This window comes from Lasioglossum baleicum, chromosome 1 (assembly GCF_051020765.1).
Source record: "Lasioglossum baleicum chromosome 1, iyLasBale1, whole genome shotgun sequence".
Taxonomy (NCBI): Eukaryota; Metazoa; Arthropoda; class Insecta; order Hymenoptera; family Halictidae; genus Lasioglossum; species Lasioglossum baleicum.
This window is the reverse complement of record NC_134929.1, coordinates 12,499,856-12,513,127: the sequence shown is the minus strand read 5'-3', so window position 1 is coordinate 12,513,127 and position 13,272 is coordinate 12,499,856. Positions and strand designations below refer to the sequence as shown.

The following is a 13,272-nucleotide window of genomic DNA, read 5'->3' as shown; positions in this document are numbered from 1 at the left end:
TATTTTAATTATGTCAGAGGCACTTTGTATTCGATTTCGTCCAACGTTACGTGTGTTTCTCGAGTAATAAGAATATCTTATTCTTGTATGTATTAAGAGCTTGAATTCTTATAAATTTCTTTATTGATTGTTGTTAAATACATTTCGATAAAAAGAATATATAACAAAATAATTGCAAGTCCTTTTGCTACAACTCTTCGTGATTAGTAGAAGATGATCTTTCTGTGGGAAAGGCCCAAAAGAACATAGGATACCCCTTTACTTCTCTTTCTCTTGCAACAAAAGCCGAGAAAGAAGAGATACAGTTTCCTATGAAGTAATTTGCCCTTCCAAGAATTGCTAAATCTAAATGGGGAGATGCAGGCGAGTCCTGCTTAAAAACTAGCACCTGTGAAAGAACCAAAATATTCTTGTTTTATCTTATGCATTTTGTTTGGTACTATTAAAGTAAGCAAGATATAGGTGACATATATTAAATGCTCTATATCCTGTATATTGATAGTACATATTGAGAAATTCTTTACCTCCATACGTGCCAGAGCTTTAGTAAGCTCTTTGATCATGTAATTATTATCAGATGCCACAAAGACTGATTTGATGTCATTACCATTACGAATGACACGTTTAATGTGACGTATTATTACTTCGAATGATGGTAAGCACATAGCAGAAGTTGCTTTTCCTCTTTCATTTCGATAACCCAGACATTGAGGTGCAGCAAAAAGATTTGGTGTGCTAGATATAAATTCACAAGCCCGAACCTGCAAAAAGAATCTTTATATGTTTGCACTGTGCCGGTGATAGAAAAATGATAGGAACATTTACCCAATCAATTCCATTGCGTAAATGAATCCCTATGAAAGCTCCCTTTGGCAAAGTTCGTTTTATAAACGCTTTTGCTTTATTAAGCATTTCTGTATTCCATTCGAGACATTTCTGCAATTGTTTATTTTCTAACTGAACGGGAAAGCTGGCAGGTGCACCAGTGAATGCCAGCACTGGCCAACTTATAGCAGGATACTTTTTCTTCCATTGTATCGCTACATCTGTATGATAGACATCATAGTGAAGCGGACCATAAAATTCTGATTTCACGAAATCAATATTGTAGGTGTCCCAGAACGGGCCAAATGGATTTCCCTCTTTAGCATTGCAGGAGTCCCCTTTACCACGCGCCGAATAACAGAAAGCTGAAAATAATATGTCTCAGAAGGATACCTAATATTTTTTATTTAACATCACAAACTTACATACTCTTTCCTTAGGTTGCCATATTTTTGGAGCAATATCTTCCATAAAAATTTCCATTGTCATTGCTTTATGGCAATTCTGCACTTGCGAGACGTTAAAATAAGTATCAAAAGGAACTTGTATCTAAACAATCAACCAAAACTATTAGTTATCAGAGACATACTACCCGTTACGTTATTAAAATTAATTAGTTACTAACAGATTTAGTCTCTCCAGTTCTATATTCAACCCATGGTGGTAGCACCAAGGTACGATTTAATGCTTTTGCAAACCCTAAGGCACCTAAAAAGTGATCCGCTTGATTTCCAAATCTTCCTAAAATAAATAATAAAATAATAAATCATGAATTATGATTTTCAGTATGCAAGTAACACTGAAAGTATTACATATTGTAGTCTGAATGAAATCTTACCCATACATGGACAGTAAACAATGTACCCATTGGTATCAATATCAAAATCTTCACAGTGTACGTTGTAAAACCTGGTCAATAATAAAACACAGAAAATAATACTGAACATATTGATCATCGTTACCAACCGATCCTTTTAAATATAAAGTGTATAAGTACGTAAATATAATACGTATTTGTTTAATAACACAGTCGGTCTGCGGACTACTCCAATACTACTAACACATGTCTTTCGTTGCTATGGTTACGTTCATAAAATACTCTGGAAAAATGGTCTGTGCTTCAGTGAGTCACTGAATTTAAAAATATTTTCTTTGTAAATTTTCAACCGTCTATTTTTATCCAGCTACTGTAATTAAAGGATCTATCATTCATAAGCATTCGATCATCTTTTAGTAAGCGTAATGATGGTCTGTGATGGTTCAAAATTCAAAATTCACAGTCTCATAGCAACATTTGTAGTCAGTCAGTGTCGTGCAAGATTTCGTGCGCGTGCGCGGCGATTTTAGCCTCAGTAAAGTAAAATTCTCGATAAAATGGGGTACCTTCAGGTACCTTGAACACCCCGTAAAATATCGGTACTTTTCCGCTAAAAAATAGTGACTAAAATTGATCTTTATTACTTTCTTATGGAATATCTAACATTTTAAGCTAACAACAACCTATATAAAAACTTATCAATATTATATATTAGACTAAGATTAAATACGTCAACTATAAGATTATTCGTCGATGTATCTACCCCGATTAGATATTACCACTTGCACTATATAATCACGGCAATCTTCGTATTAGTTTCTTATTTTATTAGTATTTTATTATTAGTATTTATATTCAAAAATTCTCTGAATTCGCCATTTTGAATTATCTTGTGATGTGACTTGTGGGCATCAGATACTCCGTTAATCTATAAGTATATATAGTCTAAGGCCTAATCTGAACTTCTGCCTGAGCACTCTCTCTCATACTCTCACACACTCTCTGGTCATAGCTAGGGTGCATAGTGAAATTTTCCGTGAATATTTACTGCACTCCGATTTTAGACAGAGCGCCGTTTTTATCAATATTTGAGCAGCTAAAAAGTTCCTGACGAAGAATAGTTGGTGATCGAATGAGACTTTTAATGATATGAAAACATGTCTCGTCCTTACGGATCGTTTTCGAGACACGGAAATCAACGGCGGAACGAGCATGGTACGTCAAATTTTCTATTTAGTAGACAACTTGACGGCTCGAACCGAGCCACGAAATTCTGAAATTCGTTAATCGAAATTTTGAGAATTGGCATGGATTGAGATCGCGACGCTTGTTTTCATGTATTTAGCATGTGGCGGTTTTGATCCGTCATGAGACCGTCAGGCTTGACATTATTACATATTGCCTCTACCAACCGATCGATACCGTTTCATGTGGGACTCTCTAAATATCTCCAAAGAGTTACAGAACTAGATAAATGTGGATTGAGTGGAACCTAAATAGACGTTTATTTCTTTAAATGAGACTTCAGAAATACCATCAAAAATTTTTAGAAAAATATTTTTATTGTTTTGCATTTGATACATTCATTTTTGTCATAAATGTATAATATCCGCTGTTTAAACATAACCAATAACTTTACACGCGGAAATCTAGTCTATAAAATTCGGTCTTGTACGTTTTAAATATCATTGATAAATTCAATAGCAATTTAATGAATAGAGAGAATTATTTTACACAAGTTTATTTTGCGAATATAGGTGGCAAAGCTGAGAATACTCAGTCTGGAAGCTCACGCTTCGAGCACGAGGGTCGTGGCAGTGGCGGAGGGCAAGGACGACACCCACCATGGTTAAAAGGCAAAGAAATAGGTCTCTATTATCGAGACAGAGTAAAAGCAAAGCGGGCGCAGACAGAAGCTCAGATCATTACATTACCGGAAAATGTTCAACACAAGTTGGAAAGAGTGTTGAACTCCAAGGGATTTTACGAGAAGTTGTACAACAGCCAGGAACAAGCAGAGAATACAAATAGGAAGTTGGAGGAAAGATATAGCTACATTCAGGATGCACAGTTCAAGAGAAAGTTTTTAAATATAGTATCTGGTAACATACAAGAAAACATTTGTAAAGCTCTGCTTCAGAGCTCAAGATTAGAAAGGAATAGCAATTTAGATGACACGTTACTAGCTGAATATAGGTCAAAAATATCTTCAGAAGAATATGAAAGTATGCTAAAGTTTCGATTAAGGTTGCCTGCATATCAGGAGAGATCAAAAATCTTGAAGCTAATAAAAGAAAATCAAGTTGTTGTAATAAGTGGCGAGACTGGTGAGTTTATATGTAGTACTTACGGTTGTAACACTGTATAAGTAATATTTAATCCTTGGAAAATGTTATAATTGTATTTTAGGTTGTGGGAAAACAACACAAATTGCTCAGTTTATATTGGATGATCAAATAGAGCAAGGTAATGGTAGTATTACCCGAATTGTATGTACTCAACCAAGGAGGATATCTGCGATTTCTGTTGCTGAAAGAGTTGCTGCTGAGAGAACAGAGAGACTTGGAACATCTATAGGTTTCCAAATTAGACTTGAACGGTAGGCTTTCGCGTTTCCAGCAGTTTTTCATTCAGTACATAATATATTCATATGTTTTCTCTGCTTACAGAGTAATGCCTAGAGATAGAGGAAGCATAACGTTTTGTACCTCAGGAATGCTGTTGAAATTCATGGAAAGTGATCCAGCCCTGAATAATTACTCTCATATTATTTTAGACGAGATTCACGAACGTACCACAGAAATCGATTTCACTATGGCTTTATTAAAACTAATTATGTCGAAAGTAAGCGAAATTAAATTAAGTGTGCATACGAATTCCATTACGATGTATGCAAAAATTCTATTGATGTATTTAAATTTGATATTTTTTAGAGACCGGATTTGAAAGTTCTTCTCATGAGTGCAACACTTAATTCAGAAAGTTTCTCGAAGTATTACAATGATTGCCCAATCATTCATATACCAGGTTTTACTTATCCAGTAGAAGAATTTTATTTAGAAGACGTGTTAGAAATTACCCGGTAAGACTGTTTGCTTTTATTTTTCCTGGAATCTAACAAGTAAAATGGTATTTGTAATGGCAATTGATTTACAGATTCAAATTCAGCAAACATATCGACAAGTATAAACAAGCTCAGAGAGATGAGTCTTCTTCCATAATAGATTCATATATACGACGACTTGCGATCGAGGTACATTTAATTTTCACTCTTCGCTGCTTTCATTCTCGTTTGCGTTCAATCCGTTACGTGTTGTAATTTAGAAAAAGTATTCAAAGAATGTGATCGATCAACTGAAGAATCCTAACAGAGAGGATCTGTCTCTTGATCTGATAGAAGAATTAATTCGACACATTTGTAGAACAAAACCACCAGGAGCTATTCTAGTTTTTCTACCTGGTGTGATGGACATTTCGCAGCTTCATAAAATAATGATGCGCAACGGACAATACCCACCAAGCAAGTACACTTAAAACATTGCTACCGAAACGTGTAGATGGTAATATTAATATTTATCCAAATTCTTTTTATGTACAGATAAATATGTTATTTATCCGCTGCACTCCCGTATGCCAACAGTGCATCAAAAGCTTATATTTAAAGAACCGCCCAATGATATACGAAAGATTATCATTGCAACATCGATCGCGGAAGCATCCATAACTATTGAGGACGTAGTCTACGTCATTGACAGTGGCAAAATGAAGTATCTCAAGTTCGATTTGAGTAGAAACGTCGAAACATTGAAGCCCGAGTGGGTATCTTTAGCTAACTCCAAACAGAGACGGGGTAGGGCAGGCAGGTAAGATGAAAATGAATAGCACATTAAATATTTCACTTGTTACATTGTATTTCATATACATACATCTTTCACTCTAGAGTGAAACCTGGCATTTGCTATCACCTTTATTCGAGAGCTAGAGAAAGCATGCTCGATCAGTATCCGTTACCAGAAATGCTCATAACGCGTTTAGAGGAGGTAATTTTGCGAATAAAAATTCTGCAGTTAGGGGATGTTCAATCTTTTCTATGCCACGTTATGGACCCTCCCAGTTCTGCAGCTATAGAGTTGTCTTTGAAACTGCTCAGACAACTGAAGGCGTTGGATGATCAGGAAAACTTGACTCCACTAGGATATCACTTGGCACAATTGCCTCTTGACCCACGAACAGGTGACAACTTTCAATGATTTCGTTAATAAGTTGTAGGAAATATTTTTTGTGTAATAATAATTTTATTATTTATCACAGGGAAGATGATTATATGGGCAGCGTTATTTTCCTGCGTGGAACCGGTCTTCGCAATTGCTGCAAGCCTGTCGTTCAAGGATGCATTCTACTGTCCTCTGGAAGACGAGGCAACAGCGAGGTTAAGGAAACTCGAACTCGGTTTGAACGAATGCAGCGATCACATTGCGTTAGCCGAGGCTTTGAGGAGGTTCGAAAATTGCTACAAAAAAGGAGATGCCGGCCATTTCTGTAGAGAGTATTTTCTTTCTTTCAACACGCTGAAACTCCTTTCCGAAATGAAAAGTCAGTTCGCGCAACATCTGTGCGAAATGAAATTTTTGGAAAGTGAAAATCCGAGTGATAGGAATGCCAACAGGAATTCTGACAATGTCGCGTTAGTCAAGGCAATAGTATGTGCTGGATTGTATCCGAATATTGCTACAGTATCGTACGTATGATTTTAAATTTATCAAAGAACAATTATTTTCGTATTCCTTTGAATATACAAAGAATGGATATTAATTTCAGTAAGGTGACGAGAGGTGGAATACGCGCCTGGACTCCAGAGGATGGTAGCGTTGTCATACACCCGTCGAGCATAAATGCTAAACTTTTCTCCAGTCATCCTAGCCGCTATATTACGTATTTCACGAAACAACGGTCTACATCGACGTATCTACACGATACCACATTCATCACCACTCCAATTTTATTGTTTGCGGCTTCGCTCAAGAACATACGTACGATACACGCTTCTTAGTTTTGTTTATAAGTAAACTGCAAATCTTTATAAAAAAAGAAATTTTTTTTGCCTTTGTTTCGTTCTTTAATACTGTTAGCTATTTATAAGTTACAGCGATGGAGGTGTGTCTAATAATTTTATTAATTTACAGAGAAGGAAGGAAAGAATCATGTTATCAATTTGACGTGTTCGACGAGTAAAAGCATTACGTGCGATTTACGGACTGCACAAATTATTCAGGTAAGAATGAGTTTAAAATTTTGATGAAGAAACACTTTCAAAGTATATGTTTGTATATATGTTTGTTTTAATTATAGAAACTGCACGAAGAATTTAATAATTTGATAACGTATAAATTAACGCATCCGGGAACAACAAGTTGGGATACCTACGAGGGTGATCTTTTACAGTAAGTTTTATATTCTACACGAATACGGTATAGTTATGTTGAAATATATTAATATCGTTTATCGATTGTAGCGCGATTATAGATTTAGTCAACCAGAAAGACACGACCGTGGGATTTCCCGAAACACGCGACGAAGGAGGCTAAGATAATTTGTATTCTCTCTGACTATCATGTGATTACCTTGGCTGCTTTAGATTGTAATGAATTAGGTTCAGACAATTGGGTTTCCGAAACTCGTTTTAACCAATTTAATGGAGTGAATTGTTAATTGTATTTAATCGATCCAATTTATTGATCAATTTTGTTTACGTACCAAAACTAATAGAAATAGCATGAATAGTAGAAGTATTATGACTTTGTAATATACATAAAAATAAATTTTTAAAGAAAGATAACCTATCGTTAATAGCAGTGCAAAATCTAATGATAAAACATTATTTTTCAATTCAAAGCTCGATCCTGTTATACACCATGTTTCACGGTTTAAAATAATAAAATGACAAATATTTATAGAACCTTACTCACTTTATGACATAAGTTACCGACGATGGGACATCGCTAATTGTGGACTATCAAAGGTCAATGATCGCGGAGGAAACACTGTAATCGATATGTCGGACATTCTGTATTAAACTTGTTCGTTCATAATTTAAACGAAATTACTTTATTTCCTTCAATCGTTTCTCCGTACTCGAGGGTAGACAAATTTTCATTTTAGCTGAAATTACAAGAACTATGTCCATTAACTCTTATGTCAATATATCATTGTCAATTTCCTTTTAAAGCTTGTTCAATTTTTTTATTGACCAATAGCAAGATTATTGTAGTTCTTGGGCGATCAGAGAGTAATTTACATTTAGGATATAAAACACACGTTGAAACTATCAAGCGTAACGGTATCGAGTATCGCAGACAATTTTGGTTATTGACATACGAGTTAAAGACTCCAGATACAATGATTATTTCAACATATACTTAATATTTCTGTTTAAAGAAACATTTATTTAAAACTTCGAAATTATGAAAATAAGAAAATTTAGAGTAATGTCAAAAATTTTCTATCAGGCGATTAACCCTTTGCAGTCGGAGCTATTTTAACTATAATTCCATTGTACACGGTGTACATAACGTAATGGTCATCCGTCCTAGGGTGAATCTACACCTCTAGATCGGTGAACATTTTACCACGTTTTTTTAAAAGAAACTTTCCGCAAAATTGTTTATGCCACAGAAAATTGTTGTTAAAGTTTGTATTCACATCATCATCTTCTACACATCGAGAAGAGAAAAAGTTTGAAAGGAGGATCCATATGTGTAGCAAACAAATACTTATTAAGATATAAGCTGTCGAAGTTTTTGCAAAATTTAATTGAGTGGAGTTATATGTATAGACAAAAGCCTACTACTACAGTCCACCTGACCGTGTCATCAGACAGAACATAATCGTGTGCGTGCCGCGAAACAAACGAAATTTAAAGGGACGTTCGTCGCTAGGCCCGTACCAAGTCATCGTCCCCCTGCCCATTCAAATTACAAATTTGAAGTTGCAAAATATGAGGGAAAACTTTATATCCATTGTTACACACAAGAATGCTAATCCTAATGTAAAGTATAGGTACTTACAAGTTTTTAAGAATCTTCTGTTCCTCCGTCGGATCTACAGGACACTGACATTTACGCGAATACGTCTTAATAACTATGAAGCACGAAACACATTTTCCGAAATCGTGACAGCGAACGAGATGTTACTCTGACCACGATCAAAATAGTACTGCGATTGTCAACTCGGATTTTTCGTGAATTGTTAAGGGTGGATATAGGTGGGGAAATGTAGCTTTTGTTAATTAGACGCGGTTGTGCCGGAAGGACTTTAGGTAGAGGAGTGGGAAACTGTCAAAGAAATTCCTTTTCTTATTGTCTTCGGTCGTCAATGACGTGATTTATGAGGGTAGTCCGCTCGTCGCTTCGATGAGTCCGTCGCACGTGTTGTCCACCTGTCGGGGTTGAAGATTAGCATGCGTTTTTGGCTTGCTATGACGTCCTTTACAGGTATATCGCCTAATCCGCTGGAGGAGCGGTGAGGTACGGTAACATTTCATAATACACGATTAATATTCTTATAACAATGGATATAAGGTATTCTTTCATATTTTACAACATCAAATTTATGATACGAATGGGCAGGGAGACGATGATGTCGACGGCCCTAGCGACGAATGTCCCTTTAAATTTAGTTTGTCTCGAGGCACTCACACGATTATACATATTCTGTCTCATTGATACGGTCAGGTGGACGATAATAGTTGGCTTTTGTCTATACGTATAACTGCACACAATCAAATTTTGCAAAAACTTCAACAGCTTTTATCTTAATAAGTATTTGTTTACGACATATGGTTCCTTTCAAACTTTCTCTTCTCGATGAGTAGAAAGTGTTGATATAAAAACCCACTTTAATTTATAATTATAATTTAATAAACAATTTTCTTTGGTGCGAACAATTTTTCGGAAAGTTTCCTTTACAAATGTCCACCGATCCAGAGGTGTAAATTCCCCCCCAGGACGGATGACCATGATTTTTTTCATTTTATGGATATGACATTGATATAATACCTCATACAATACTTAAATGTTTAGTTATTAATAAAATCCCAACATATTTAATAATGTAAACAATATTGTGAATAACGGTACAGCAACTTTTAGTGGTAACTCTCAGAGTCACCTCTCGACTACTAAGGGTTAACCCTTTGCATTCGGAGCTATTTTAACTCGAAAATTAAACATTTCTTCCGACTTAAGATATTTCCATTCTCTATAATTTTTTAAATTTGGTGGTTATGAAATTGATATAATACCTCATCTAATACTTAAATGTTCAGTAGTTGATTAGATACCAACATATCTAATAATGTAAACAATATTTTAAATAATGGTACAGCAATTTAAGGGTTAATACGGGCTTGCCATCAGTGGACTGAGGATTTCTGTATTAAAAAAATGGATAAGCGAAATGTCGAGTAGTGAAGTCATCGGAACAACTTAAGAATAACGCTGCACTATTTCCTACCTATTGAAATCATTGAACAAAAAAATACCCCACATAACCGATGCAGAAAATTTTTATTTCGCGTAAAAATCCGCCGTTTATCAGTTTTATGAAGTGAAGAAAATTTCGAAGCGACGTCTAAAATTGCCTGCAAGGGGTAAATACATGCTATCACGTTCATGAAATGACTTTTATAATCTTCTGTCGGGGGTAAATACATGCTATCAGTTTTATGAAATGAGATAAAAAAAATTTGTAATTTTCCGCTTTTCGAGCACGAGCGAGAATAGTGTGGGTGGCTGTAGAGAATTTTCGCGAGTACAAGACGAAGAAGATGAGGGAGAAGGAGGAGGAAGAGGAGAAGGAGGAGGAAAGTGGGCAAGTTTCTCCAGCGAACGATCCTGGCCGAGAGGCTCAAAGAGAAAAAACTTCCCCTCCGTGGCAGCCGAGCGAGCGTTCGCGCGTCGTCAGTAAAAATGAGCCTGGGGTCTGGCACGAGCTGATAGCCGCCACCGCGGATAGAAGTAAATAGGGGGAAGAGAAAGAGGAACGAGCGAGAAAGAAGGGAGGGTGGACAGGAGGGACGTTCCGGCAATACAGGAGCGGGGCACGTAGCGTCCGATTCAGTCTGCATCCGACCGCCGCGAGTGTCGCGTCGCGAAGCTGTGGTCGATTCATTCGGGGGGGACACGAGGCTCCAGTAACGAGTCGGTCTCGTGTGCGTGCGAGTGCGCGTGATACGGCACTGCGCTCTCCCTTATCCGGTGTCTAATGTGCCCTACCACCCCTGCCCTACCCGTCTACACTATATACTCTACATATACACTAGTATACATCTCGTTGGTTTCGAGAAGAGGCGGGTTGATCGAGCCGTGCCGAACCGAGCCGAGCTGTGCCGAGCTGAGCTGAGCTGAACTGAGCTGAGCTGAGCTGAGCTGAGCGCGGAACCGAGCCGGTCGCGAAAAGAAAACCTAGTGAAAAATCACGCAGCCGCCCGCCCGGGGTGTATCGGTGTTCGAGCGACAGACGGACAGACAGAGAAAGAGAGTGGGTCACTGAACGACCGTACGAAGGTAGGAAGAAAGAGAGAAAGAAAAATAAAAGACAGAGAGAGAGAGATTCTCGTCGCGACGACGTATATACACGTGCGAAAGCAGAGGAGAGATGTGAACACGCGCGTGCGCACCCGCGTATTCCTCACACACACGCGCGTACCTATACCACCTTCCGCATAGTATATATGTATATATATATATCGCACGTGTGTATATATATATACATATATATACATACTATATAGCTGTGTACAGAGGGCGAGAGAGTGAAAAAGGGTGAAAGAGAGAGAGAGGGACGACGAGCACGGCGCGCAGGAAGAGGCGAGAGAGAAAAAGAGAGAGAGAGAGAGAGAGAGCCAGTGACACCGGGAGGGTCGGGTGTTCCTCGTGCGAAACCGCCACCGGAATATATATCGTGAGTGTGCGGCCGAAGATCCGCGGATAGAGGCCGGCCGATAGTGCGTGCGGGGCTTTAACCAGGGAAGACGAAAAAAAAAACGCAGAGGGACTCTCCGGGTGAAAAGCAATGCGGGTTCATTGACTGCGTGCCGCGCAATGGCCGCATGTTCGTGGCCGGTGCACAGTGCATGTGTGACAGGAGCTACGAGGAGGAGAACGCCGAGGCCAAAGATACCGGCGGCTAACGTCGAACCCGAGACCCACTGAAATTTTCTTCGGGTTCCCGGCCGCGATCGAGGACGAGTCTCGATCGGAGCTACGATAACAACCGAGAAGAGAACACACTCTGCGGATCCATCGCCACCGCTCTTTCTAGGTAAGAGAATTCCACACGAACCTTTTTCCTCCACAATCTTCCGATCGATATTCCTTATATTTTTCATCGAATCGAACGTCTCGAGAATGCACCGGTCACCGAGACACATCGGGGCTGCAGCAGCCGCCCCTGTTCAAATTCGAGATAATTCGCTTATACTATGCGCATCGCTGTAACTTTTCTTACCTCACTGAGAAATTGAACTTTTAGAGAGCTAGGGACGAACTTGGTAATTTTGCGTAACATGTTTTTGGTTGTACATAAAGAAAATTCCAGTTTTCAATTGGGGGAAAAATATGCCGTTCTCTAAAGTGTGAAAGCTTCGTCTTCGCGGATTTCATTGAAATTCCCAATTATTTAGAATCTCACGGTATCCTAACCCCGCCGAGAATTCCTGTTGAAGAAGATCGCTGCGATGCATCGTCGCTGTAGCACCGAGCCGACCTAATTTTTCAGTTCCACCGGTGTGTTTAATGATCCGCACCTTGTTCGCGACCGGCGCGGCGCGTTTTCGATTTGAGTTTCGAATCGAGGGAATCAAGGGCGTAGGGCCATTCACTGCGACCGGTGTTTTCTCGTTCGAAGGTTGTCCGTACATCACTGTCTCGTTCTAAGAAAGCATCTTGATTGTGGTACAGGTAGTATCGACGCTGTTTAAAGGTAGGTTTGTGGGACGTGTTCTTATCGCGTTCGCGCTCGTACGTGTACCTACGTAACGCAACATTTTCTGCGATGGTTTCTCGGTCGAAAATTGCGACCTTATGGGAGCGATTTACAACGGACGTTTTCGACGATCTTATCGGCAACAGATATTCGACCGTTAAAAATTTACGGCCGAGGACGACCGACCGAAGGACAGGTATGCCGTTCCTGTAATGACCTCATCATCGAAGCGCTGACCTTACCTACGGTAGATATTGCGAACGACGTATTTTCATAATGATACTTAATTGACTGTTTGTTCCGTCGTTATCGTCTTTTTAAACTGTCCTCGGATCTTCGACACTCGAGATGTTTCAATTGAACCGAATCTCCTAAGGAGATAGGACGCAGGTTGTTGGCATCGTTGAAAGAAACATCCATTTTGGTACTTTGCTCATAGAGTTTCTAATTTCATATCTAATCAACGAATGCCACGAGTCGACAACACTTTATCATCTCGCGGTCTCTGCGTCTCTATTTCTGTGGCTCGTCTCTCGAAAATTCGGATAAACTTAAACGAAAAAAACAGGGCCGGATTGATAGGAACAAATTCGGGTAACGATTGTGCAAACATAACGTCGCAGACTATTTTTTGGCTTTGTGCTCTC

At 38.6% G+C, this 13,272-nt stretch overlaps 3 protein-coding genes across 6 annotated transcripts in view; 2 read left to right on the top strand and 1 right to left on the bottom strand.

Moving 5' to 3' along the window:
- Positions 1-105: 105 nt before the first annotated feature.
- Positions 106-2,440, bottom strand: O-fut1 (O-fucosyltransferase 1). 2 transcript variants are annotated; one of them, XM_076436790.1, is made up of 7 exons: positions 2,422-2,440; positions 1,664-1,734; positions 1,451-1,566; positions 1,251-1,374; positions 826-1,190; positions 525-761; positions 106-388 (listed from the first exon to the last, which is right to left on the bottom strand). In XM_076436790.1, exons 2-7 carry the CDS (start codon positions 1,665-1,667, stop codon positions 188-190), a joined length of 1,047 nt encoding a protein of 348 aa, XP_076292905.1. In that variant the 5' UTR covers positions 1,668-1,734; positions 2,422-2,440; the 3' UTR covers positions 106-187. The 2 variants fall into 2 exon arrangements, with proteins under 2 accessions (XP_076292905.1, XP_076292899.1); XM_076436784.1 differs by lacking the exon at positions 2,422-2,440 and having other exon boundaries at positions 1,664-2,280.
- A 182-nt stretch (positions 2,441-2,622) lies between these two features.
- On the top strand, positions 2,623-11,536 carry LOC143214955 (ATP-dependent DNA/RNA helicase DHX36). 3 transcript variants are annotated; one of them, XR_013010246.1, is made up of 15 exons: positions 2,902-3,313; positions 3,400-3,969; positions 4,052-4,241; positions 4,312-4,486; positions 4,576-4,724; positions 4,799-4,895; positions 4,967-5,162; positions 5,241-5,505; positions 5,583-5,875; positions 5,954-6,380; positions 6,461-6,672; positions 6,826-6,914; positions 6,992-7,083; positions 7,155-11,205; positions 11,433-11,536. XR_013010246.1 is itself a non-coding variant. In XM_076436597.1 (14 exons), exons 1-14 carry the CDS (start codon positions 2,800-2,802, stop codon positions 7,225-7,227), a joined length of 2,886 nt encoding a protein of 961 aa, XP_076292712.1. In that variant the 5' UTR covers positions 2,623-2,799; the 3' UTR covers positions 7,228-11,479. The 3 variants fall into 3 exon arrangements, 2 of the variants coding, with proteins under 2 accessions (XP_076292712.1, XP_076292700.1); XM_076436597.1 differs by lacking the exon at positions 2,902-3,313 and adding an exon at positions 2,623-2,857 and having other exon boundaries at positions 7,155-11,479; XM_076436585.1 differs by having other exon boundaries at positions 7,155-11,479.
- The window catches only part of E23 (ABC transporter G family member E23), a 226,373-nt gene continuing 223,868 nt past the window's right edge, over positions 10,768-13,272 (top strand). The window contains exon 1 of the mRNA XM_076436656.1: positions 10,768-11,962. The gene's annotated coding sequence lies outside the window, so the exon portion shown is untranslated. The remainder of the gene's footprint in view (positions 11,963-13,272) is intronic.